This window comes from Guillardia theta (genome assembly GCF_000315625.1).
Source record: "Guillardia theta CCMP2712 unplaced genomic scaffold GUITHscaffold_99, whole genome shotgun sequence".
In the NCBI taxonomy this organism is placed as follows: Eukaryota; class Cryptophyceae; order Pyrenomonadales; family Geminigeraceae; genus Guillardia; species Guillardia theta.
In genome coordinates, this window is record NW_005434575.1 from 177,361 (window position 1) to 202,159 (window position 24,799).

Here is a 24,799-nt window from a genome sequence, read left to right on the forward strand (position 1 = left end):
ATAGTCCAAGAAGGAATTTGAAAATGATTGCGATCCAGTGGCTGGGAAAATGTCAGCTTTCTACTTCAGTGTAGAACAGATCTTGCCGTAGTCAGCTGAGAGCGTTGTCCTGTTTGGACTTCTCGATGCAGGGAAACTCGTTTGAGACTTCTAGAATGAACAAACTCAGTATTGATATTATCTTCTTACCAAAGTATTAACCTGATCCTGAAAAGAAAGCGAATGTTGAAGTTTGATGTTTTCCAGTCTCATCTCGTGCTTTCATTTCGGAAAGTTTGTGTCAGGACAGGTCGTGTTTTGTGTCACAGTGCACTTCGGTTTACAGCAACATACCTGCTTTCTGTTTTGATGGGAAATCTTCTGTTCTGCAATATGCAACTTGGATTCCAAGTTCTGTAGCTAACAACTAAAAGTTCAAAATGCAACCCTGCAAAGAGTGTACCATCAAACCTGTACTTTGAGGCTTGAATTTTCTGCACTTTGCTGAATCATTCCATATTCATGCTCCTTGACTTTCCTACAGCATTGGTATGAGTATAAAGTCAAGAGAGAATTTGGCATACCTGCTGAGTATCAGATTCTCTTCCTGGAGTAATGACACCTTCGATTGCTCGGAGAAATACTTCTCCGTCATGCTCTTCAACTCGGTACGCGTGTTAAGATGCTCAATCTTTTCAAGGTCGAGAATATTTTGCAAGCTCAAAACTTTTGCAGACAATGCGGAAGGTGACTCTGTCTGCGCTCTCGTTTCTACTCCCCGCAAGCATGATACATCTATGGTTTCTGCTTGGGTTAGATTTCAACAAGGTGAAAGATGTCAAGGTCTACCTGTTGGAGCCCTCTCCATATGTGCAAATTTGGACGTGTTTACAATGGGTGAAGTGTAGCTTTGTTGCCTGGGAACGATAGATTCCTGAATTTCTCGTTCATACAAGTGTGGGGAGCTTTTTGTCATGGCAGCAGGGCTTGTTTGAGATTTTTCAACTGCAGGAACAGATCTTGCTCCGGCAACATAAGAATGAGACTTTTCGAGCATCGGAGAATATTTGTTCTCGCTAGTGTTAGAATCGCTCGGCTTCTTGACAAGGTAAATGCACAAACTGAATGTTAACGAAAGAGCAAAACCATGCAACAGTCAGATTACTTGATGATCGTAAGCCGCTACTCTTCTGAGTTGTTCGATCTCATGTCTTATTCTCTCCATATCATGCCTCCTGTCATGTCGCAAATTTCAGCCTTGTCAGTTCATGTTTCTCTTGGGGCAGAGACTCATCAGTGTTCCAAGTTCTGGGGCAAGCACGCACCTCAGGTCCGACTCATCAGGACTGATCTTGCTTGTGTCGGAGACTGAGATTTCACCATGTCCTTTTGTTGGCTTCGAGACATGTCTGTTCTTCAGCCGGCAAAGTTGATCCTCAATTGCAGCCTAGCCCATCAAACCCAACTGAGACCAACGGCAGACCCAACAAGCAACTTGCCTCCTTGTCTTTGAACGCGTCGTAGATCTCACGGAGGTTCTCTGCCGCGCGCGGATCAAGCCTCATCCTCTGCCTCGAGTGCTGATCTCCGTCCTCTTCTCTCCTACTGCCTCCTCTCTCTCTCGATCCAAACCGCCTGGTTGCTCGTCCCCGACCTCCCTATCGCGCCATGTGAACAACGGTAGGGATCGGATCAAAGTTGTGCCGAGTCGAGAATACAAGCCCGCCTCACCGGAGTGAGGACAGCAGCACAAGGGTCCTCCTGTGCTATGCTGTGGTAGAACAGCTCCAAGGCACCGCCTCGCCTCCTCCTCGCCTCCTCCTCCACCATCGCGGCTCCTCCACACGCCTCTGCCCCTCCCTTCATTGCCATCTCGAGCTGCCTGACGCTGCTAGAAGGTGTCTGATCTGATCCTCGTCCTACTCAACGCTCGTTGCCCGTCCTCCTACCTCCCTCGACTCTTTTCGCTAGAATCATGTCAAAGGCGTTCAGCTTTCCGTCTCATTACAATTTCCCTCCTTTCTTCACCAAACAGCCGAACAGAGAAACAAACAGCACGCGAGTTCAACTGTGGAAGGACCTTATTCTCAACTACTGCCGGCATCACCGGATTTTCGTCATCGACGTACGAGAATCGCTGGCAACGAGCCCACTTTTCTGCAACGAGAAGATCTCGAGGAAGCTCAGGCAAGACGATGCAAATGAGATCTTTCACTACATGGCTTCCGGTGGGTACGCGGAATGGTATCACCAGGATGGAAACAAGCTCCTGATCTACTGGAAGAAACCGTCTGAGTGGGCGACCTTAATGTACAACTGGGCGAGAGACACGGGGCATCTCAATGCCGTCTTGACCTTTTACGAGATACAGGAAGGAGACATTTCCATCGGGACAGGTGATGAGTCCCACATACCCATCCTGATGCTTGCTATGCCAATCTCCCCCCATGTTGTAACAAGGATGCTCAGTTCTGATTTTCTTCCTTTCAGATCTGCACGGAATCGATCCGCTAATCTTAGAAAAATCTGCCAGAGTCCTGGAGCAGCAGGGCAAGGTGATAATATTCTCTACGGAGGGTGGAGAAACAAGTGGTATCAAATTCTTAGAATCGTAATGCATTCTTTTGTTCACATTTACCATCGTTTGCCGCAAGGTCGGTCAATATTCAATCTTGTGCTGCATGACTTCGGTCGCCTTTCGATCCAAAGTCTCCTTGTCTTTGATCCCTTCGAATATCCGCGGTACATCTGGCCAGAATCTTTCAACATTCTCATCGAGAGAATCCCATTGACAGTTCCTGAGATCAAGTTAGTTCCCTTCCTCCCAGAGCCATGGCTGCTTACAAGATCAAGTCCTGGCGAGTTTGAATGTCTTCAAGAGTATTGCCTTGCTGGTGTGCGACGGGAACAATCCTGTCAGTCCACTCGTACGTGACTTCCTTGGTAGCATCCCATCGTATCCAGCTTCCGCCTCCAGGGTAGCAGACGTAGTTGGTGATCTTCTGACCGGGGAGGTACTTCAATCCTGTCTGTATCTTGAAATCTTTGCTCGTGTTGATGATGACTCCGCTACAAGCGTCTCTTGCTGCGTCCAACGGCACTCCCTGCTGGTTCAGCTGCTCCACTCCTGTCTTGTCGCCCAGCTTGTAAGTCCTGCGACGTTGAAGTGATATTTCGTCCAACGTCTGTCAATGTTGCCGAAATCATCAGCAGGCCAGCTGCGATCACATAACATGTCTTACCACTCGCTGACCTACTCGCAGATCCTTTCTACTTGGCCCTCGTTCACTCTGAAGGTCAACATACCCATTCGCCTGCCCGTCGCCGACATATCGGACTTCATCGAACACCTTCTTCGGGTTCTTCACGATGGCAGTCAGTCCCCCACCAAGGGAGACGTTCACATGCTTTCTAGCCTGATCAGTTGGAGCTTCTCAGTGTTCTCACCCGGGCAGAGGACGCGTCCTCCCTGTCTCACCTTCTCAACCCACGTCCCCTGCACTTTTCGCTTCATGATCACATCCTCGAGCTCGTCTTGTCGGGGAACTTGGTCAGGAGTCCATCTGGGATGAAGGAAACGCCAGAGGTCAACGTAACAGGAGGAGGTGGCAGTGGCGCTACCTGTGCATGACAGGACCGCCATGCACGTTTTGATGCTGGTTTTCTGTCAGCCCATGTTGGAACCTGCGGAGCACAGCCGCTTCTGCTGCCGCTGCAGCAATCGACTTGTCCCTGACAAAGATTTCTTTCATGTAGCATTTTTGAGCAACGCCGTCAACGATCTGATTGATCTGCAATGGGAACAGTCACGAGCAAACAAATGGTCTGAGCAATCACTCACCAAGGAAAGACACATAGTTTCTGTCTTCTTCTTCGCCTCCTTGAGCAACTTTTCTCTCCGCCTCTGGATCAACAGTTCTCGTTCTAACCTTTCTCTCCTATCTTCCGCTGTTTCCATCCATTCGGGAATCACATTCCCCGCATGCGACATCCTGTGTTGCGGTACTAATTCGTTGGATCAATCAAACTTCAGTCTTCTTAGCCTTAGCAGTCTCCCTTCCTCGTGAAGGGCTTCAACGTCTCTCTCACGCTTCTTGTATTGCCTGTCTTCTCACTGTACAGCCGTGAACATCAAGTATGATGGCGAGAGGCACATCATTGGCGACTCACGCTTTCAGCCATGGAGTTTAGCCTCACCCGATCCGATTAGGAGCTTGTACGATACGCAAGCAGCAGGAGGCGTCTTGTTGCTCCTCCTCTCCTGCCCTTGTTGCTCCTACCTCCTCAGGCTGCTCTTGTTGCTCCTACCCTCCTGCTCTTGTTGCTCCTACCCTCCTGCTCTTGTTGCTCCTACCCTCCTGCTCTGGTTGCTCCCCGGCCCGGTAGTACCCTCCTGCTCTTGTTGCTCCTACCCTCCTGCTCTTGTTGCTCCTACTCTTGTGCCTGAAGCGACTGAGGTCCTTCCATCGGAACGGCTAGTAAGTGCCGGCGGCCCTAACTAAAAATATGTGCGACCCGCCTCAGTTGAGGGGGAGAGAAGAACCCTGGGCATTTTTATCATTGCCTTCAAATTTTGAACCTATATTTTGCTGTCCTAGAAATAAGAGAGGAAGATTCTGAGGCGGATCAGTTCCAGCAGGCGCATCCTAGTCGGGCATGATCAACAGGAGTGGCAGCAAGGACTGTCTGACGATGACGATGACGATGACGATGACGATGACGATGATGATGACGACGACACGTTCAAGATAGGATGGAAATGATGGAGATGGTTAAAGTGACAATCAAGATCATAAGTTGGAACGGATGATGAAAGAATGGCGGATTGCGCGAAGAAGATTGAATTACTTGAACAATTTCGCGGTCGCTGTTTTCGATCTCCTCGCAGCTTGTTGGTTGTGATCTTCTCCTTCGTTGTTGTTCCTTCAAACTCCAACAAAGATCCGTATCCGCTCCGATGCATTCAACTCCGAGGAGGAAGGTGGGGAGGAGGAAAGGAGGAATGGAGGGTCTTTCGAAAATGTACGAGGATGTTCTATCCCTACGATGAGCTTCGATCCGTCATGTCCAACGACTACGACTCTTCAGATGACGAGTCAGATGACTATAAAGCGAAGCTCGTGCGAAGAAAGCATGCAGAAGAAAAAGCCAAGCAAGGTCAGAAATTCTTGGAGCAACCTCAGGCATTCAAGATCAGAACTAGGTATCTGAACCAATCGGCATATCAGGTGTGGTGGAGGCCTGGAATCGTCAACAAGATGTTATGGGCAGCGTGTGAGACTGGGGACAACTACGAGATAGACTTTCTTGTCAAGTTTGCGCATGCCGATATCAATGCGGTGGATTTCAACATGAAGCACCTCACCGCGCTAATGAGATCAGTGATGAACGGCCGGAAGGAAACAGTGAAGCTTTTGATCGGCCATGGCGTAAACGTGAACGCAACAGACAGCCACGGCTCCACCGCCCTTCACTACGGTGAGAAGAGCAGCTGGATCCCTGATGCCTGATCTGCGTGTTTGACAGCTGCAATCTTTGGCTGGCCGAGAATCGTAGAGATGTTACTGGAAGCAAAAATCGACAGGTGGAAACAGAATCAAGACAACAAGACAGCACTGGACAGTGCTCTTGAGTTTGTATGCACCATGGTGGAGGTTGAGTGTTGTTTGATACCAGATGTCCAGGTGGTGCCATATGACGCGGACAGAACGCCTGAGGAGGACGATTTCATCGATCCAAGGAGAGTGTTGCGGTTGAAAGGGAATCAAGTCGTCATAGCAGGTGACCTGAGAATCTAACAGCAGGTTCTCACCATACTCTCATGCTCTTAGGTAGCAACTGGGAGACGGTGGGCGTGTTGCGAGCCGCCATGGGTCTCCCACCTGCCGACATGCTACACCTGACGGGCGACATCGAAAATTTTGACTGGCTGGAGGAGAAGGTTGAAACCTACACGAGTCATGTAGGAACAGCACCTGTCTTGTCCTCCATGGCATGAGATTGATCATGTCTCAGCTCAGAGCTCATCCTCAAACAGTCGTCGACATGCCTCCTGTTCTTCCTGACGGTGATGACTGTTTGTACAATCCTTCTGCTCATCATACCTTGTTTCTGTTCAGGTTCAGCCTGGCATGAAGGACTGATCTTGGACAATCTCCCTAGGAAGCGAAGCTCTCCTTTCTGGAAACCGTACGAGGTTCTTTTGATGGATATTCTTCTGATTGTGGCGAGAGAAGACTCGATGATGATTGTGATGGTGGTGATGGTGTCGACTGTTCCTAGGGCATTGATTTATGAAGAAGGTGACGATGACGATGACGATGACGATGACGATGACGATTGATAAAGTTGTGGTTGTAGTTAGAGTGAAAGTGATGGGTATCGTGGTCATGATTATGATGATGATAATGGTATCCTGATGGTGATTATCATGATGATGTCATGTATCTTTGAGAGCTACTGATGGCAGGTTCAAGAAGCTGTTTGGCCTGCTGGTTTTCCTGCAGCGAACAAGAGGGCTGGGGAGTTCGGTAGGACGCGCCTTCCTGCCCGTCGAGCTGAAAACGTGTCAGGTTTTCCCATCCCTGAGTTACCAGAGTTGAACAAGAAGGACTTTGATCGATGGAACACTCCATGGAGGTTCCCAGTGACCTACGGGGACGGCAGTAGAGGAGAACAAGGACGGGAGCACTGGCAAGGCGAGGAGGGGAGCGGGTAAGATGACTGTACATTGTTTCTTGCACTGATTCTTCTCGCATACAACTAGTGTACAGGGCAGGAGAGCAAATGCCTTTGTGGAACAGGAATCGTCTGCTCCTTCTCCTCCTCGTGCTCCTCCCCCGCCCAAGGCTCCGCCGCCTCCTCGGGCGCCTCCTCCAAGATAGCATGTCATGGCTTCTGACAGAACCTCTTGCTGTCGTTACGTTTGATAACCCTCCCCTCTTCCTCTGGTATCCTTTCTTCCTCATCTCCTGCTACAACCTGTCACTTGCTGCTACTTCTTTCTTGCTGCTACTGCTTCATGTTGTAAATGTAACAGGACGGGCATTCGTCGCTTGCTGGCTCCTCCTGCGGCTCTAGTGTATGAAAGCTTTCTATCGCAAGTCGCCATGTCTCTTTCAACTTCTCGTCCTCGTAGCAGCTGCCGTCCGCTTCAGCAAACCAGTGTCGCCATCTCTTGGCTCTGTTCATCTTCCCTCTAATGCCCACGATGAAGTTGTTGTTCACCACATACGGCACTCTCCCGCACTCGTGGCATTTCTCCCGGAGCTCTGCTCCATCCCCCCCTATCCCTCCGTCGTACCATATCCCACTCACGTAATCGCACTCCTCGAGCGTGAAGAGACGGATCTCATCAGTCGCCCTCATCTCCCCCAGCACATGGTTCAGCAGGTCCATCTCGTTCGCTACTGGGCCCAGGTACTTGTCAAGACGACCGTCTTGCTGCGTCTGAATGATCTCGTCGTATCTTCTGTCCATCTCCTTCCACAACTTCACAGTCGCCCGAGTCGCCCGCAGCAAAGTCCATCCGAACCCGATCTTTCCTGTGTTCCAGAAACCAATGACGTCAGCATCTGCAGCCCATCGTCAGTTACAAGTCGACCCGTCTCAGTCCCTCACCGGAGTACATCAGGTTCACGTCATAGAGCGGGTTCCGCAACCAGATCGCGTCGGCCTCGAACAGCAGCATGTCGATCCCTGCGACGATGAGCCGCTCCATCAGCCGATTCCTGTGCTGGGTGAGGAGGAAGAAGCCGAGAGACTGAAACTCGAAGGCGGAGGGCAGCTCCTCCCCATCCACTTTGAGGACGCTCCTCACGATAGTGGCGTTGTGAGACGATCGCCTGAGCTGCTGGTAAGCATCGTCGTCGGAGGCGATGATCAAGGTTCTGGAGTGTACCCCATCCATCTTGGCGGTATTGCACAGCCAGGACTGAAAGAAAGGAACGTACTCTCTGTTACCGAAGGCCACCAGCAAGAACTGCTCCTGGGCCGGAAAATTCCAGAGCCTCTGATGTACCCTCAGCGCGATCTCTATTAGGTCTTCCTCTTCTGAAGCAGCTCCTGGACTGCCATCAGGAGGCCATGCGGCATCGAAGTATGGCAGTTGGAGGCGATCGCTGCAGATGTTGGACCCAGCCTTGCGGCAGTTGGCCATAGCAGAGCTGTCAGTGTCAACGCGCAGCTCCCGAGCCATGCCGGAGGAGAAGAGTATCGTGCTATCCTGAGCCGACGAGTCGCAGGTAGTCAGTTGCAAGCTCGAGAAGTAGCAGCCTCGTTCAAGCATCGCCTCTGCTGCGAAGGAAACATCAGTTTCAGGCGTGGAGATGGAGATTTTTTCCATGTCATGCAACAAGGAGCCGACCGAGATGAGCATGTTGACACAAGTCACAGCTGGGCACCGCGAGGTGATTCGAATATCAAAAGGAAACACGGCAATGTCTCCCTCCCGATAGCGGAAATCTGCCGAGAAGTCGCAACTTTCAAGCTGATCGTAAGTCTCCATCCGCGACATGCTAGTTCGATCTGTCTTGTTCAGAACCCTGTTATAGCAGGATGCAAAATTCGTTTCTTCCTGCTCCAGGCACCACCACATCTTGTGCGACGAGTCCTCGAACCGGCCATCCACCACCGCAACGTACCTCGCCCCTCTCAAGCACCCCTCCTCCCCTCCCTCTCCCCCTACCTCATGTATCGATAGCGTGTGCATCCCCCCCTCGTACCACCCCGACCCCTTCACCGGCCCCGCATGCCCCTCCCCCGTCTCCTCCCACTCCAGCTCCTCCCGCGTCAGTCGCTTCATCGCTCTGCTCGTGACGTACGACTCCCCCCCCTCCCCCGCGTGCGTCTGATGGAAGGCCCTCAGCCCGCCTCCCCCCGCCTCCTTCCACATCCGCCCCGCCATCCTGTAGCTCCCCCGGCATGACTTGGGATGCTCCCGGTACTCCCCGTCTACCGCCTCCGCGTACATCACACGCTCGCAGTTCACCCCCGAGTCCAGGAAGAACAAGAACCACGCCCTCTCCTCCTCCGAGTAGTACAGCACCGGGTCAAGCGCGTACCCCCGCACCTGCTCGTCCCGTAGCAGCGCTTGCTTCCTCCTCCAGCCCCGCGGCCACTCCTCCGTCGACGACTCGTACAGCCATAGCACCGGCTTCGTCGGCCCGTTGGTCGCGCACGTGATCATCAGCCGCCGCCTCCCCCCTGCCCCCTCCGCCTCGATCACGAAAGGCCAGCTCAGGTGCCAGCTCTCTCTCAGCACCACCCCCTCGTACTCGAAGCTGCACAGCCCGTCCCGGCTCACCGCCAGCCCGATCTCGCCTCGCTGGCAGTCGTTGTTGAGCACCTCCATGAACAGGTACCACTCCCTCCCGTCCCCCTTCACCAGGAACGGATCCGCCAGGTACAAGCCCCGCACGTCCTTGACGTCGCCTGAGGTGAGGATGGGGGGGGCGTGGGAGGCGCTGGCGATGGCGTCTTGCATGGAGTCACCCAGCCCGATCCCAATGGACCAGATCATATTCAGATGAACAGGGTTGGAGGCTGTTGGAGCCGAAAGTCTCTCGTCCTCTTGTTGGCTGTCGTCCTCCGCTGCCTCAAGAAGTAGGAAGGATTCACTAGATTTCTTCCTCATGATCACAATGTACCCGCCGTCGTAGAAGTCATGGATGAAGACTTCATCGATGAAGGGGAGGAACAGCCATTCTTTCCAATACCTGTGGCTCATGCCTGTCCTATCTTCGATGATAATCCAGCCTCCCGGCTTTGCTATCCGGATGTTCTCATGGATAGTGACTTCTCGCTCTCTATCGTCCAAGTGCGCGATCACTGCAAGGCACAGTACGATGTCGAAGGATTCCGACGGGATCCAACCCAACTTGGAGCAATCGCTCGCGCAGAAATGACCTTGCGGCATGAGCCGTTGGATCACGTCGATGCAAGGATGCTGGATGTCAGAACCTGCCAACTTCAGGCCCGGAAACCACAGAGCAACAATCTCCAGCGTGGTTCCCACTCCACAAGCGTTCTCGAACAGCAGCTCGTCTCCTGCCACGGGTATAAAGTCGAGCATCTTGTAGGTTCGATCTGCCCAGTAACGCCATGGCAACGAGACTGTCGGCACTTGACCTGGCGGTCCTCCTCTCCAGCTGAGCCAAAGAGGATCCAATTTCGAGAAGTCAGCACCGTCATATTGATTGTCTGGTCGACGATACTGGCAATCGTAGTTCTTGCTGTTATTACGGCACCAATCCTCCTTGTGTTGGAAACAACTCATATGCTCGAATAAAGATGAATCCGGCCTGACTTCCGGTGCAACTTGGTCAGTCCCAAGAACAATGCTGACCTTCAAATCCGCCTGTCTCAACATGGACAAGTGTAAAACAATAGGTTCGTTGTCAAATAATTGAAGGAGATTGCAAGCAAGCCTCTGATGTATGCTAGCAAGATCACATTCCATCTTCAAGTAATCTGCAAATCCTCCATGATAACTGATGGAGAAGCTATCGATCGAGAGATTGTCTATGACAGAAACAATGAGCTCCTTGCTGCCATGCATCGAGCTGTTGCTTTGAATGTAAAGTATGCTGCCTTGAAGTTTGAAATCTAGATCCAACATCCACGCATTAGATGACGAGACTGTGCTGAAAGATTTGGTGAGCGCTTTGTAAGGACCAAAGGGATTGTTCGAATGATACAACTTTGAGGAACAAACTCCACTCTCATTGATACATGATAAAACAGTGAGGAACCAGTTGCCATTGGACTTGAAGATGTTTGGATTTCGGAACAACGATCCCTGCAGTAAGGTTCCACTTTTCCTCCAACCAAACGGAAAGTTTTGGGCGGCATACAACTTGATGGACTTTAGAGTGGGAGAAGATACCAGCATGTACCAACTATCTTCACTCCTGAAAATGTGAGGGTCGGACATCTGATGAGCTTCCGACAGAACAATCTTATGCATTGACCAACTGACCAGGTCCCTGCTGATGATCACACCGATGCTACCCTGATCCGGCGACTTGAAGGCAGCCATCTTGTGAAAAAGGTAGTAGAGTGGAGGAGAGAGTCCGTCCGTGACCAGACAAGGATCCTCGAGCTGGTCCACCTGACCTAGACCTCTGTACAAGAGTGGGGAGACCATGGCCTGAGGGCACGTCTGAGACGGCGAGAGGTCTTCGATCCGTGACAAGACTTTTAGAGCCCGTTGGCCGGCAGACCCCGGGAGCCTCGTGACCTTTCCGCAGTATCGAAGCGTGCAAGAGCTGAACCTTTGACTGCTGCAGTCTGATACCATCCAGAGGAAGGTCGAAGAAAGATTCTCGCTGGGTAATGGATACTCGAGGCTGAAAGAACATCGAGAAGAATTCTTGTCGGGGATGTACCAGCACACCTCGCTCAGCTTCTGTTTGGAGGTGACATGGCTATCACATCCTATAAACGAATCTGAGAGGCAGACAGAAACATGTCCCAGCAACATCTCCTCGGTTGCTCCGTGCTCTATTGAGAAATGCAGCCAGGGGACGTTGTCAGGCTTGTGGAACAAGTTGACATCTCCGCTGCATTCCACATCCGCATCATCAGCGCAGGAGCAACAAGACAAGAAGGAAGAGATGAGGAGGGCCAAGAGGACGAGAGAGGATAGAGCCTTCATCGGTCTGCCAGCACGAGGAAGACTACAGCCCCTTCACATCCTCCTCCTCCCTCCCCACTCATACTCTATCCCATCACTCCATCGCATTCCAGGATATCACTCATCAATAAGATCACTTCGATTAAAACCTTAGAGCAGTTTTTTCGCTGCCTTTTTACTTTTCTAGTTTTATGTTGAGGCGGACTTGTTAGTTTACCCTTTATATCTGTCGGACCTTGTGGCATACTGGCAGTAAAGTCATTGGCTACCTCGCTGCTAGACGACGTGAGCTCGCCTGCCCTCCCTCTCAACTTCTTCCCCTTCCTTGAGCCAGCCCATCCACCTAGGCGTGATGGCTCCTCCGAGTGCAGGACTTTCCGCGGGCCCTTCCCCGTACGGTCACTCCCCGCCGCCGGGAGTCCCCCGGTCGGAGTGCCTACCGTACCCCTCTCTCCGAGGCCGCCTTCGACCTCTACTTCGGCGGAGAGGAACCGAGAATAACTTGCCCCAGGAGGCAGAGCAAGTGGAGGCAGAAACCGCAACAATCTCCGCAGTGGGTAAAACTTCGCTTGATCCGGACCCCTGGCAAGCCTGGGTGGGGGACCCGTCGGAGCCCGGCTCGGTACTACCGTAGTACCGTCCCGGCCGGATCACACAGCGGGCCCATCCGAATAGACGCGACGGTTTCGGAGTCACCGTTGCCAGCGCTTGGGCCACGTGACTCCTTCAAGTTTCTTTTTTTTCCTTCAAGACCGTCTGACACAGCGGCGGTCCGACGGTCCGATCCGGCCGGCCGGGTGGCTCCGCATATCTAGCAATGAGCAACTTAACTCTGAGTAAAAAGAAGCAACGGAGTCATAATGCGAGCCTTACGAATAACCTCGCCGCTCCCGGACCCTGAGGGCCCGGCTCGGAGTCTCACAGAGGCTCGGAGTTGCCTTGAAGGCACTGAATGATGACCGTTCGACATCGGGACATTGAGGTCCTCGTGATAGTCAAACATTGCTGACAGCTAAAAAGTCGTAGTCTATATCTTTAAAAGTCTAGTCACACGGTAGTTTGCCATGATAGCTAACCGTTTCGAGTTGTGCACCTCAGCGGCATGCTGGCAGTAAAGTCATTGGCTACCTCGCTGCTAGACGACGTGAGCTCGCCTGCCCGGCCCTTCCTCTCAACTTCTTCCCCTTCCTTGAGCCAGCCCATCCACCTAGGCGTGATGGCTCCTCCGAGTGCAGGACTTTCCCGGCGCGGGCCCTTCCCCGTCACCCCCGGAGTCCCCCGGTCGGAGTGCCTACCCCTCTCTCCGAGGCCGCCTTCGACCTCTACTTCGGCGGAGAGGAACCGAGAATAACTTGCCCCAGGAGGCCGGGCAGAGCAAGTGGAGGCAGAAACCGCAACAATCTCCGCAGTGGGTAAAACTTCGCTTGATCCGGACCCCTCCAAGCCTGGGTGGGGGACCGAGCCTCGGTACTACCGTCCCGGCCGGATCACACAGCGGGCCCATCCGAATAGACGCGACGGTTTCGGAGTCACCGTTGCCAGCGCTTGGGCCACGTGACTCCTTCAAGTTTCTTTTTTTTCCTTCAAGACCGTCTGACAGAGCGGTCCGACGGTCCGATCCGGCCGGCCGGGTGGCTCCGCATATCTAGCAATGAGCAACTTAACTCTGAGTAAAAAGAAGCAACGGAGTCATAATGCGAGCCTTACGTCTCTCATAACCTCGCCGCTCCCGGACCCTGAGGGCCCGGCTCGGAGTCTCACAGAGGCTCGGAGTTGCCTTGAAGGCACTGAATGATGACATCGGGACATTGAGGTCCTCGTGATAGTCAAACATTGCTGACAGCTAAAAAGTCGTAGTCTATATCTTTAAAAGTCTAGTCACACGGTAGTTTGATAGCTAACCGTTACCTGCTGACGGCCGCCTCACGTCGTATTCGACCTTCTTATACGCCTTGAATCAAGGGTCCTCTAGTACTCACTTTTCTCGAGTCTGGGCCTATGTAAAATAGCTGAGGTTTCCACCCAAACCCTTTTTGACCTTCCCCTTGGGACGAAATATAGTGCTTCCCTCGTTTCGCTTCTTCTTCACCCCCTCTCGCCGACTGCTACATCGCCCTCCCTCCCACGCTCTCACGCCTCGATCTCTCTGAGGTCTCGCCTGCCCTTCCTCTCAACTTCTTCCCCTTCCTTGAGCCAGCCCATCCACCTACGTTCTCATGGCTCCTCTGCACGACTCTCCCTCCCCCGTCCTCCCTCTCCTCCCTACCCCTCTCTCCGCCTTCGACCTCTACTTCGGCTCTGGCTCCCTCGCTGCCTGCCCGCCCTCCGACCCCTCATGCCTCTTCCTTGACTGGAGCACAGTGGGCTTGGACCAAGGGAGCCGGGAGGCGTGGATGGAGGCCTGGGAGGGGCCGGGCCTTCCAATAGAGAAGGAGGATACAGATTTGTTGGAATGGAGTGATACAGAGGACGTAGAAGACGACAGCAAGCGAGAGAGCAGACAGCGAAGGGCAGATACATACAGTAAGCGATTTATGATGGCAAAAAGAAGCAGACCAGTAAGATTTGGGACTATGTGATCTGAGGGAGACAGAAGGAAGAAATGGATACAGCTTTGTACATATTGAGTAAACGATTCGCAAACTTTCAGTTCCTTTCGCAGAGTTTGTCAACGAATTCCGGAAGAAGGGTCCAACATCTTGGTCATCTTGACCTCCTGTCAAGCGGTGGAGGAGAAGACCTCCTCACTTTCCTCTTAGCTAACCTTCTTGCTTGTGGCAATTTCCAGAAAAATTGCGCACAGCACTAAGAGGGCAGGGCGGGTAACTTCAGGCAGGCTACTGAACGGTAAATCATGCAGACTCTTCAGACCCAGTGATGAGCGCCTACGATTCTGTCCCGGCCAGCTCGGGTTCCAACGGTCACGGTCCGTGTTGCAGATGACGGCAGCCAGCCGTCGGAGTAACGGGCCGGCCGAGCGTGCCCGGCATAATTGACAGGGCGGATTGCCTCTGACAGCCGGGCGTGTGGTAGTACTTGTGTAGTACTTGTGGTACGGTAGTACTTGTCACTCCGGTAGTACTTGTGGTAGTGCTTGTTGTAGTACTTGTTGTCACTCCGGTAGTACTTGTGGTAGTACTTGTGTTAAGTTAGTACTTGTTGTCACTCCGGTAGTACTTGTGGTAGTACTTGTGATAGAGCTACAGAGTGACCGGCCGATGATCTCCGAGCCGACTTGACTGGTCTTACTTGTATCCACTTACGGTTGATGATGTCTGATCCATACAGGTCCTTTAACCCTAGTGTAGTCTCCTTTTCTGTAACACCCGCCATTGCCCCCTGCCTCCTCCCCCCTTCTTGCTCCCTCCCCTCCCTACCCCTCTCTCCGTCTTCGACTCCTCTGCTTCGGCTCTCGCTCCCTCGCTGCCTGCCCGCCCTCCGACCCCTCATGCCTCTCAGGCCCGCCGGTAAAGCAGCTGAAACCCTCTCTTCATTCAAAGTTAAGTCACCTGCCCAAAAATCAGTCACTGAGTACGAGTATAGTACCCAGTGACCGTGCGGTCCGATCACCGGACCGCCCCGGGCCCGCGCTCTCGGCCAGGCCGCGGGGGCCGTCCGAACTCCGAGGCTCAGCACTGGCGGGGATCTGCCCGCGGCCGGGCACTGAGACTCGGCCCCGGAGTGGGCCCGGGAGCCGGCCCGGGCTGCGTCCGATACCGTACGGTCACAGTGACGGTGCCCTGCCAGTATCCAAGTTTCAAAAGTTTGGACTGTCGAAGTTGGTCACCGTGGCTGAGTCCGGTCAGGTTTGGATATTCGAAGAGACTCCGAGGCTTCACTGCCGCCAAGCGAGTGACTTGTAAGCAAGACCGTCAGCAGATCATCGGATATGCGGCACCAGCGGGTAGGCGTAATGGCGTAGGTCGGATCATGCAATGAATCGACGCGTTCTGAAACCTACGGCACGGTCTTTACTCGTATCTTCACTCGTATCCATAACTTATTAGCCTCCCGGGACCAAGCCCAAAATTCACCCCCTTCCCGAGAGTCACCCTCCTCCTCACTTCTACTCCTTGTTGCTCGCTACTTGTCCTTACTTCTCCCTTCTCCTCTTGCCACCTGAGTTTCTGTTCGTACCCTTCCGACAGATACCATGGCTCCTCTGCACGACTCTCCCGTCCCCGTCCTCCCTCCCCTCCCTACCCCTCTCTCCGTCTTCGACCTCTACTTCGGCTCTCGCTCCCTCGCTTCCTGCCCGCCCTCCGACCCCTCATGCCTCTTCCTTGACTGGAGCACAGTGGGCTTGGACCAAGAGAGCAGTGGCGGCAGAGCGTCAGACGAGGAGGATGAAGTTACGCAGCAGGAGAGTGATACAGAAGACATGGATGGAGACTGCAGGCACGAGTGCAGGGCGATATGGGTGGCTGCATACGGTAAGCATGGTCACGATAGGGATCAGCAAGAGACGGCGATGATAAAACAGATGCAGAGGAGCAAAGCATGTCTAGGGAGACAGTGAAGGCAGAGAAGATAAAGGGAGGAGGAAGGGGGGGCTCGGCTTCTCTTCTCCTTCCCTGCTTGACAGGAGGGTGAGCTGAAGAAGATCCACACGAGAGGAGGAGCAACACCAGCGAGTTCGAGCTGTCGATCGTGACCAGCATATCTTGTATGGTATCAATCTCGTGAGAGCTCATCAGGTCTTACTGGCATCATCGGTCGATATCTGCTTGAGGGGACCGGTTTAGTACTCTTGGCCTTTAGTTGCTATATCAACTTGTATTATCTCCTTGAATGATCTCCACTCACATGGCCGCTATCACCTCCGAGCATGCCAGCACCCGCCATCTCTCCTCTCGTACCTCACGCCAGCTCACGGCGGAGGAGCTTGCAAGTAGGTCACGGCTTCTTCCGACTGGCTTCCTTGAAACTCCCAGTCCCACTCCAGCGGCGCTCGCCACTTCCCGCTCGACACGGGGCACGCGTACATCCAACGGTCGTAGAGAGGATTTCCCAGCTGCGCACTCGTGACTCGACCAGTCGCGGTGCACTCGCGGGTAGGGTTGCCATTGACGCGCATCCTCGTGAGGACATCGAGAGCTCGCCGCTTGCCCGGGTTGGCGTCGCTCGATCCTGCTGGCGGTGATCAGAGGAGAAGCGAGGGAGGGGAGGGGAGGGGGGCAACTGACAGCCGAGGGGGAGGCGGCGAGTAAGCAAGTGGACAGTGAGGGAGGAAGGAAAACAGTAAGAAGGGAATGAACGGGAAGGGAGGGAGAGAGGAGGGCGAGCAAGAGGCATATAAGCCTAGTACCTCCCGTGAGCTCCTCTGCCGTGTATTCATCGAAGGTTCTCTTCTTCTCGAGGGGCTTGAACGGAAGTCCGTGGGTTTGAACTGTGTCATCCTAGGTGGAATCAGCGCGAACCTGGTCGACCAGTCGAGTACCTGTCGGTCGATCAAGTCCATCTTGTAATATCCACAAGCTTTCGAAAGGAATCCTGAAGAATTCCAAACGCCTCACTCTAGAGCACAGGTCAAACTGCTCATGGACAATTACCTGGTTGCGGCATCGCCAGGCACAAGAAATTCTGAAGGGACTGCAGCAGTATCAGCCCCGATTCCGGCGATCTTCAAGCTCACCTCCTGATCAAACCCTGGCTTCGAGAAACGCGCGTTCAACTTCTCTGGAAGGCCGATCTCGGGGTCAACCTGGCAGACGGGGCACATTCAGCGCACTAGTGAGATCAGGGTAGAACGGACCTTGTTCTGAGCCAGGATCTCCTTGAACATCCTGTGCTTGTCCGCTACCGTCTACGAGCATCCCGTCAGCACCTCGACCACTAGGAAGATCCAGAGAGACCTGAGGGTTCTGCTCGGTACCGCTCGCATTCCTCGGGACTTTGTGAGCATTCAAAATGTTCTCGATGATCTTTCAAAGGGGGGGAGACAGAAGTCAGAGAGCAGGGGAAGGAGAAACAAGCAGACCTCGATCAGATACTTGATGTCAGACTCGTCATATGGGAGGGACGTAGTTTGAATGTCCGAGTCCAAGATCATGGTCGACGTCCCCATGTCGGTTCCCATGGGGTCCATGACGACGTCCATGCCTTTGGAAACTCATCAGTGAAAGAAGACCAGGAGCTTCAGTCGGATACTTGATAGGTCGTCAACAGGAGGGGGAGCGTGGACGGTGGGGGTAGGAGGTGGAGGAGGAGCAGCGACTGTGTTTCCAGAGTTGTCAGCTCCACTTGCGCTTGTGTCCTGAAAATCAAACAATCAAAGGGTCGAGTCATAGCTGCACCATCCCTTTGCCTCCTTCACCTTCGGCTCCTTCGGTTGGCTGTCCCTCAGCTGCATCAAAGATCAGCTGTGCATCGGATTGAGACAGAGAGACTGGCAGACCTTCTTCAGGTAGTAGCTCAACAAGTCTCGAGTGAAGGTCAGGGCCTCGGGATCCAGCAGGAAATATTTCCCAAACAGCATGCGAGAGGCAGCGCTGGTGTCGGCCCCACCCGCCTGCTGCGCTTGTCTCGACTTCTCACTCTTGATGATGTTGGTAGTGGCATGCCTGGGACCCATCAGGTCAGAAGACATGCAGCGACTGGCTGGTGAGTACTTGAGATTCCAGACCGTCAACCCTACGATGCTTTCCCCCATGGTCAACATCATGTCGCTGCACAACGCCTGGGAGCCGATCAGAGATCCGACGGCCACTGGGCGACTTGCGGTCACCTTGAGCCTGCTGGTAGATGCTGGCGAGACTCCAGCGTTCGCTGAAGAGAGAAGTCCGTGAGCAGGAGCAGAGCTGAGAGCGAGGAACATCCAGCACCTCGTTGGGCTGCCTGATCGCCTCGGGGCATGACCGGCAGTGCGAACCGGAAGCAGTCGAGGAGGTAGAAGAGGAGCAACCTTGCTTCTGAGGACGTGCACAAGAACTTGACAAGGTGTCAAAGCTTGAAAACGTCGCAAGAGTGAGAGCAGTGCTTTCCCACCTGGTGCTCAGCTGACATGGAGTGAATCTTGATCGTCATGATCTCGTAAGCATGACGGTAAAATCTTCGTTGCTGAAAGAGAAGTGGCATCAGTTCCGATGAGAAATCTCCTCTTCTCCCCTCCATTCCCCTCCCCTACATTATCTGGCATCTGCTTGTTGTTTTCACGAAGAAGCTTTACCACATTCTGAGAAATCATCAGCATCCTGTCGGCCGCATGCTCGGCTTAGATGCGGCAAGATAGGTTCCCACCTCCATGATAGAGAAAGCCATCGGGTGCGAGGTCATGATGCCGCCAAGAGCAATCAGCGCGTCCCAGGCTTCGCTCAACTTCGCCAAGCTCACTTCAAGCTGATGGACCTGGCGGGTACGAACAGTCACGGTCTACCTCTAAGAGCAGGTGTAAGCACAATGTGAGAAGCAATCGACTGAGGCGTTGCGGTCTTGTCGAGGGCCCATGGGTGCGCCATCTCCACCACCTGCTTGCAGGCATGAGCCGACAATTTCAAGTCTCTTGCTTCTCTGCCTTGGCTCGTCCTGCGCTGTCCAAGAGGAGAGCGCAGTTGCCTGTTGGTGAGCTGCAGCCGTTGACGATACTTCCGAACACAGTCACGTGCGGATCATAAGGCGCTTGCTGATCAGAGATGTACAGTTAGAATCATCTTGACAAAGATGAGATTGACCTGTAGGGAATCCAAAAATCGTGACTCGACTGATCCATCACTGTATCCGATGATGATATATTGACTGTCGAATGTGATGGTTATGTTGATAGGAGTCGTCCCAGCCGTGCACGCCAGATCTACACTGGTCTCCTTGCTCCATATCATAGCGTCCAACTTCATCATTCCAGTCAAATAATGAGTTTCTCACAGCAACGTACAGCATACCTCAACCATGCTCGCGTTTGCTTGATTCACATTGGCAGACTTGCTGCGGTGCGACAGCTTCAATCGCTCTAGTCTGATGATGTCTTGCGAGCCAAACTCCGACGAGTTCCTTCCACCACCAGACACCGTCTGATAGATCAAGTACAACTCATCCGACTACATCAAGCTCCCAAGTCAGCAGTTCGTCAAACCTCGCGACCTCATTTGAGCACCTTGGTGGGATTGAAGCTCATCAAAAGGAGCTGAGGAGCTGCCCACTGCCCCTTTGACAAAGGGAATAATCGGATATCGGACTTGAGCTGCGTCCTGGTGTGGGGAAAGGAAGTGACCTGGGGAGAGGATCAGATGAAAGTCATTCTCTGCCGTCCACGACCTTGAGAGGATGAAAACGGCACTTGATGTAAAAGATGACAATTTGACTCTCGTCTGCAACTGCAATCATGAGAGCCTGAGGAATGAATCAAGTCAGAAATTCGTATCAGGGCTACTGGGAAATCTCAACCTTGTCTCGGATGATGGCAGTAGCCGACTGCACAAACAAGACCGCCTGGGAACAAATTTCAATCAAATGGCGCATGATCATCATTGACATCATCATCATCATTGACATCATCATCATCATCATCATCATCATCATCATCATCATCATCATGGACATGAAGAGCAATAACTACTACAAGTACAAGATAACATCCATCCTCAGACCTGATTAGAAGTTGCTTCTGCGGAGCTTGACGAGCTAGTCGACCTCGCACTAGTCCTCACGAGACTTTCCGGCAACTCCAGTGTGGAGAGCTGCGTCGACGCAGAGGCCCATTCGGTTCCATGGAGACTGTTGGACAGCTCCAGAAAGACTCGTGCCTCACCATATCGGCTCAGGGCAAAGAAGCACAGGCAGCCTGGAGGCGTCTTGAACACAAACTCGCTGGATTTGGACTGGGCGTTCGCCTGCCCTTGCGGCGTCGGAGCATCCCTACGAGCAACGTCTCGTCGATACTTGCCGTCATACCCCTTGGTGTTCTGGCTGGCTGACTGCGTCTGCTGTGCGGCAGTTGCTGGGTTGCCGCTGGAGAAAGGTGGCGGAAGGGAGTAGACGGGGCCAGTGTTGAGCCAGTGCACGAGTTGAGTCGAAGAGAAACTGAGACGATGGTGCAGGACCCATCTGTTGATCAACCCCTGCGAGCAGGTCAGGCATCGTCCGTTGGAGCATCACCTCCTACCTTCACAGGCTTCCACACGCATATGCAGCTTCGACTGTCCGCCGACATCAGCACCAGACCCATCTGAGCTGGAGCCCAAGACAGATGAGAGATGTCATGCTCGTGTCCTCCGCAGAGCATGCTATGCCTCTCAGGCCTATCAACATGCAAGACATAGATAGAGGGCGAAGACGTGTATCCGAGCTTGCCTCTGTAACCCTGTGGCTTGTTTGAATTCATGGCGAAAGCGAGCAGCCCGTCATCACTCCAACAGCAGGCACTGACAACTTGTTTAGGGTCCATGAAAGGGCCATCGGGTGGAGGTCCAGGAAGATTGAGAGAATAAATTTCACGCATCGGCATCGTGAGTGGCGACTTGCTTAACGAGTTCTGATTTCCTTCAGATGCCCTTGTCACCTTCACCCCACCTCACAGCAGTTCCCCTGCTCTTGACTTGTTTAGCAATTCAGCTTGGTTCAGTTCGGTCAGTATCTCTCCCTGCTAGTTTCTGCCATCCTGTCCTCTCTCTGTCTCTCCTCTCCTCTCCGCTCTCTTCCATCATTTCCTCTCCTCTCCCCCATGAATTCTCCAATCCCCGCTCCTCTGATCACCCCTTCTACCACCACCCCCACCATTTCCAAGCCAGGAAACCAAGCCAAAAGTACCCGTGAACTTCGACGCTTGTCACCTACCCCACCCCCCCGAATGTCGCCCGTCTGGTCTCGGATACTCACGGATACTCGTGGATACTTTGAGTTTTCCTTCACGGATACTTTTTGGGATACTTTCGGATACCTTACGGATACTGTCTCTTCGCTGCCATGCATGCAAGAAACCCGCTGATGGGTGGAGAGGCAGGAGGGGAGGATGGCAGACACAGCGATGGTGGGAGAAGGACCAGGAGATCGCTGGTGGCACTCGCCATAGTGGGAGCAGTTGCTCTCACAGCGCTCATGGCTCTGACCTGGTCACCCTCCAAGTCAAATGTAGTTGTCCTCGACGATGCGGAAGCCGAGGAAGCTGATGGTGGCGATGGCGGCGATGGCGGCGAGTACGGGGTCTCAGCCACCTTGCAGCCTCGTGTGCTGGGCATCAAGCACTATCCTGATCCTCAGGGTATGCCGGATGCAGGACTTATCAAGAAGACAGTGGACATGGACGCGCAGTCTCTCTTCAGACTGAAGCTCTTTGCTAGGAAGCTGCACTCCCTCCGCCTGGAGTCAGATGATTACTCTAGGAAGTGGAAACGGCTGCTCACTCAGGCACGGGAGCTGGGTGTAGACACAACCTCGATGAAGATGGCCGTCAGTACCCTCCACCGCCCCATGGGATTGCCAGGGCGGCGAGGAGTACCTGGACCGCAGGGACTGCGAGGGTTGGAAGGACCTCCAGGACGAAACCTAGTTGGACCAAGAGGTGAAGAGAATCGTCTGCGCTATGTCCGCTGAGAGAGTCTCTCCAGGGCCCATCGGATTCCCAGGCCTTCCTGGGGAGATGGTAAACAGTGCTTTTCTTCGCCATGATTGTTCCCTGTGGGCAACGAACCGCTGCGTGCGCTGACAAGAGTCTCAGGGAAAGCAGGGACGATCTGGAATGCCTGGACCAGCAGGGTACCCTGGACCTCAAGGGGTGGCTGGCAAGAATGGACAACCGGTTCATGTGCTACTTTCATAGACTGGTTGACTTATGGAGGAGCAGGGAACGCCGGGTGCAAGTGGTATGCCAGGGAAACCCGGCCCTGTAGGAGATACCGGGATAGCAGGTAGGCTGATGGAGTTGTTGTTGGTTCCCTGTGTTGACTCTGATCTTCCCTTCAGGACCACCAGGCAGGCCTGGTACGTGGAAGCTGTCAAGCAGTGTTGTAGTATGTTGAAGAAGCGCAGGCGTTGCGGGCCCTCCAGGTCCAGCTGGAGCCAACGGGGTCAACGGGGTCCCGGGTGTGCATGGTGAGAAAGATCCAGATAGGTTTCTTTAGAGCTAGTGTGATACTCAACCGGGCAACAGGTCCTCCGGGCCCGAAAGGGACCCCGGGAGTGACAGGCCTGCCGGGCCCGCAGGGCTTTCGTGGCGTGCGAGGCGTTCGTGGACCTCCTGGACCTCCGGGCCAAGCGGTATGGAGGTGTAGAGCTTGCATGCTGATGGCTGAACACAAATGCAGGGACCCGAAGGCTTGAAGGGGTTGAGGTAGAACCGTCCTTGTCAATCTGAGTTGGTCTTCTAAACTTGTTGTTTCTCTTGGATTGTGCGAGCAGAGGTCCGCTAGGATTTTCAGGTCTGGAACATTCTCGCATGCTGCTCTCACCATCTGAAGTCTTCTTGTCAGGAGCTGCCGGCCCCCCAGGCCCGCCTGGTCCACAAGGTTGTCGATCCCTTAAGACCCTTCTGGCCAACTGAACGAATGTTATGCAGGGCCTAAAGGGATGAGCGGAATTCCAGGCATACCAGGCACACAAGGAATTGCAAAATTTGTTTAGACAAGCCTGCCTTCGCGAAGTGATAACACTTCTGTACAATTCTTGCGATAACCACTCAATACGGTCGTCGTCTCTTCTATTTTTTGTGGTGCGGATGAAGAATAAATTTTCGAAGCAACTAAGTTATGGCCCAAGTTGACCTGCTAATTTCAAGCTCATGTTTCAAATAACCGCCAATCATCAGCCGCCGTGATTAAAATCTTTAGTGAATCAATTTTAACCATCTCCCGAAATCACAGAAGCATTGTCCCTTGAACGGGCTTCGATTCCATGTCCTCTGACATCGTACCATCGCCTTCTTGCGTTGAACCTAGCATATTTACATTTGCTTTTCGACCTTCACCGTCCGAGTCGTTCCTGAACTGCATGCGATACGAATCTGACAGAGAATAGCTGCAAGAGCAAAGTCAACGGACGTGCTGAAGCAAACAAATCAATCATGTACCCGTTGCGGAAAGGAATCGGAAAGTTCGAGCTGCTTTCCAAATCATTGTCATTCATCATCATCTCAGCGCATATCTGTCAAATGGCCAGACCTCGTTTCCAGCCTCTGTGAGCTGCTCTCCTCGCTCAGTCTGGCAGTGTCTGGCCGAATCCGAATGTTGACTTGGAGCATCATGGCATCAAGGGACTACCCTCCAAGTCAACACATGTCCATCTTCTTACAAGTCAGCAGACCTGGCTTTTGAGCTCCCTCACTATGGAAGCTGCTTCATCTGGTGATGAGGATTTGACTTGAAACCTGCGCGTCAGGGTGGAATCAACCGGCTGGGAGACGACATGAAAGTAGAAGTACGTAATTTCGGTGGCAGTCGAAAGCAAACGTCGACCACACTTTTCTCGCAGAGAAAGAATGCAAACGTCAGAGAGATCAACCTGATGGTGCGCATTCAGTCGAATAGTTCTCAAAGGTAAGTTCGAGGTACATTGCAAGTTGCAGCAATGGCTTCTATAAACAGATCTTGTTTCGCTTGAGTCCATGATGTTATGTTCATGTCTGATGAGCCCAAGGGTGGTCAACTCAACTTCATGATTGTAGGAGATCAGTCACCTGATATCGTCACAGTACTTTGTATCCATCCATCTTTTGAAGTGGTGTAATTCCTTGGGGAGTCTTGCCAAATTTCTCGTTTCGGGCCCCTCCCGCTCAACCTGGGGCTGAACGGCACCTTGGACGAAGAGGTCGAACGTGGACTGGGGATGGGGTCCTAGAAAATGTGTAAGGAGGCGAGGGGTGCGGGAGGATCCTGTCATGGGGAGGACCTCAGAAGGCAGTCTGAATCTTGGTGTGTGTGGCATATTGCGCAATTCCGCTGAGGACGGGTGTATCTTGGAGAAGAGCTCCCGTGGGGTACTGTTGTCAGGGTATCCGGCACTACGTGGGGTGTCAAGGTTCTTCATGGCTCCCATACTTCTTGGGGTTAAGATAGGCTTGAAATCTTGTGCCAAAGTGTCCGACGCCTTGCTCGTGGCGGAGGAAGGCTAGCGACTACGTGTCACCCCGCGGTCAACACATGACAAGGTTTGCCTACCGGAACGTGCACAACATTCCGTGGAGTCGCTGGCTCGATTTGAATATCTACCATTGAACGAGTCAGAGGTTCATGTGGCATCACTGTGCAACAATACTGCTAG

At 53.1% G+C, this 24,799-nt stretch overlaps 8 protein-coding genes across 8 annotated transcripts; 4 read left to right on the top strand and 4 right to left on the bottom strand.

Moving 5' to 3' along the window:
* Positions 1-1,954: 1,954 nt before the first annotated feature.
* Positions 1,955-2,594, top strand: VPS25 (vacuolar protein sorting 25; the record flags this gene model as incomplete). The annotated part of the gene is made up of 2 exons (XM_005824066.1): positions 1,955-2,375; positions 2,470-2,594. 2 exons carry the CDS (start codon positions 1,955-1,957, stop codon positions 2,592-2,594), a joined length of 546 nt encoding a protein of 181 aa, XP_005824123.1.
* A 44-nt stretch (positions 2,595-2,638) lies between these two features.
* On the bottom strand, positions 2,639-3,970 carry GUITHDRAFT_116721 (hypothetical protein; the record flags this gene model as incomplete). Its single annotated transcript, XM_005824067.1, has 6 exons — positions 2,639-2,777; positions 2,824-3,164; positions 3,222-3,395; positions 3,458-3,542; positions 3,601-3,770; positions 3,821-3,970. 6 exons carry the CDS (start codon positions 3,968-3,970, stop codon positions 2,639-2,641), a joined length of 1,059 nt encoding a protein of 352 aa, XP_005824124.1.
* An 826-nt stretch (positions 3,971-4,796) lies between these two features.
* Positions 4,797-5,489, top strand: GUITHDRAFT_145245 (hypothetical protein; the record flags this gene model as incomplete). Its single annotated transcript, XM_005824068.1, has 1 exon — positions 4,797-5,489. The coding sequence occupies one exon, from the start codon at positions 4,797-4,799 to the stop codon at positions 5,487-5,489; it is 693 nt and encodes a 230-aa protein (XP_005824125.1).
* A 1,501-nt stretch (positions 5,490-6,990) lies between these two features.
* Positions 6,991-11,635, bottom strand: GUITHDRAFT_116723 (hypothetical protein; the record flags this gene model as incomplete). The annotated part of the gene is made up of 2 exons (XM_005824069.1): positions 6,991-7,553; positions 7,600-11,635. 2 exons carry the CDS (start codon positions 11,633-11,635, stop codon positions 6,991-6,993), a joined length of 4,599 nt encoding a protein of 1,532 aa, XP_005824126.1.
* Positions 11,636-15,767: 4,132 nt separating this feature from the next.
* GUITHDRAFT_145247 (hypothetical protein) lies at positions 15,768-16,133 on the top strand (the record flags this gene model as incomplete). The annotated part of the gene is made up of 1 exon (XM_005824070.1): positions 15,768-16,133. The coding sequence occupies one exon, from the start codon at positions 15,768-15,770 to the stop codon at positions 16,131-16,133; it is 366 nt and encodes a 121-aa protein (XP_005824127.1).
* A 351-nt stretch (positions 16,134-16,484) lies between these two features.
* On the bottom strand, positions 16,485-21,053 carry GUITHDRAFT_116724 (hypothetical protein; the record flags this gene model as incomplete). Its single annotated transcript, XM_005824071.1, has 24 exons — positions 16,485-16,744; positions 16,923-17,013; positions 17,055-17,107; positions 17,167-17,206; positions 17,250-17,318; positions 17,370-17,420; positions 17,470-17,538; positions 17,595-17,716; positions 17,765-17,870; positions 17,931-17,960; positions 18,012-18,177; positions 18,226-18,293; positions 18,342-18,382; positions 18,439-18,544; positions 18,602-18,673; positions 18,741-18,788; positions 18,854-18,961; positions 19,012-19,080; positions 19,492-19,647; positions 19,704-19,820; positions 19,865-19,939; positions 19,994-20,038; positions 20,197-20,667; positions 20,712-21,053. The coding sequence occupies 24 exons, from the start codon at positions 21,051-21,053 to the stop codon at positions 16,485-16,487; spliced, it is 2,775 nt and encodes a 924-aa protein (XP_005824128.1).
* Positions 21,054-21,494: 441 nt separating this feature from the next.
* Positions 21,495-22,864, top strand: GUITHDRAFT_89797 (hypothetical protein; the record flags this gene model as incomplete). Its single annotated transcript, XM_005824072.1, has 5 exons — positions 21,495-22,106; positions 22,153-22,187; positions 22,263-22,343; positions 22,389-22,452; positions 22,695-22,864. Exons 1-5 carry the CDS (start codon positions 21,512-21,514, stop codon positions 22,862-22,864), a joined length of 945 nt encoding a protein of 314 aa, XP_005824129.1. The 5' UTR covers positions 21,495-21,511.
* A 485-nt stretch (positions 22,865-23,349) lies between these two features.
* Positions 23,350-24,003, bottom strand: GUITHDRAFT_155051 (hypothetical protein). Its single transcript, XM_005824073.1, has 5 exons — positions 23,961-24,003; positions 23,843-23,906; positions 23,701-23,795; positions 23,610-23,642; positions 23,350-23,557 (listed from the first exon to the last, which is right to left on the bottom strand). Exons 3-5 carry the CDS (start codon positions 23,781-23,783, stop codon positions 23,398-23,400), a joined length of 276 nt encoding a protein of 91 aa, XP_005824130.1. The 5' UTR covers positions 23,784-23,795; positions 23,843-23,906; positions 23,961-24,003; the 3' UTR covers positions 23,350-23,397.
* Between the last annotated feature and the right edge of the window lie 796 nt (positions 24,004-24,799).

Coding starts and splice junctions, on each gene's coding strand:
- GUITHDRAFT_155051 (XM_005824073.1), bottom strand. CDS start 23,783: ATGATGCTCCAAGTCAACATTCGGATTCGGCCAGACACTGCCAGACTG. Junction 23,643..23,700: donor TCACAGAGGCTGGAAACGAG/GTCTGGCCATTT, acceptor TGATTTGGAAAG/CAGCTCGAACTTTCCGATTC. Junction 23,558..23,609: donor CCGATTCCTTTCCGCAACGG/GTACATGATTGA, acceptor TTGCTCTTGCAG/CTATTCTCTGTCAGATTCGT.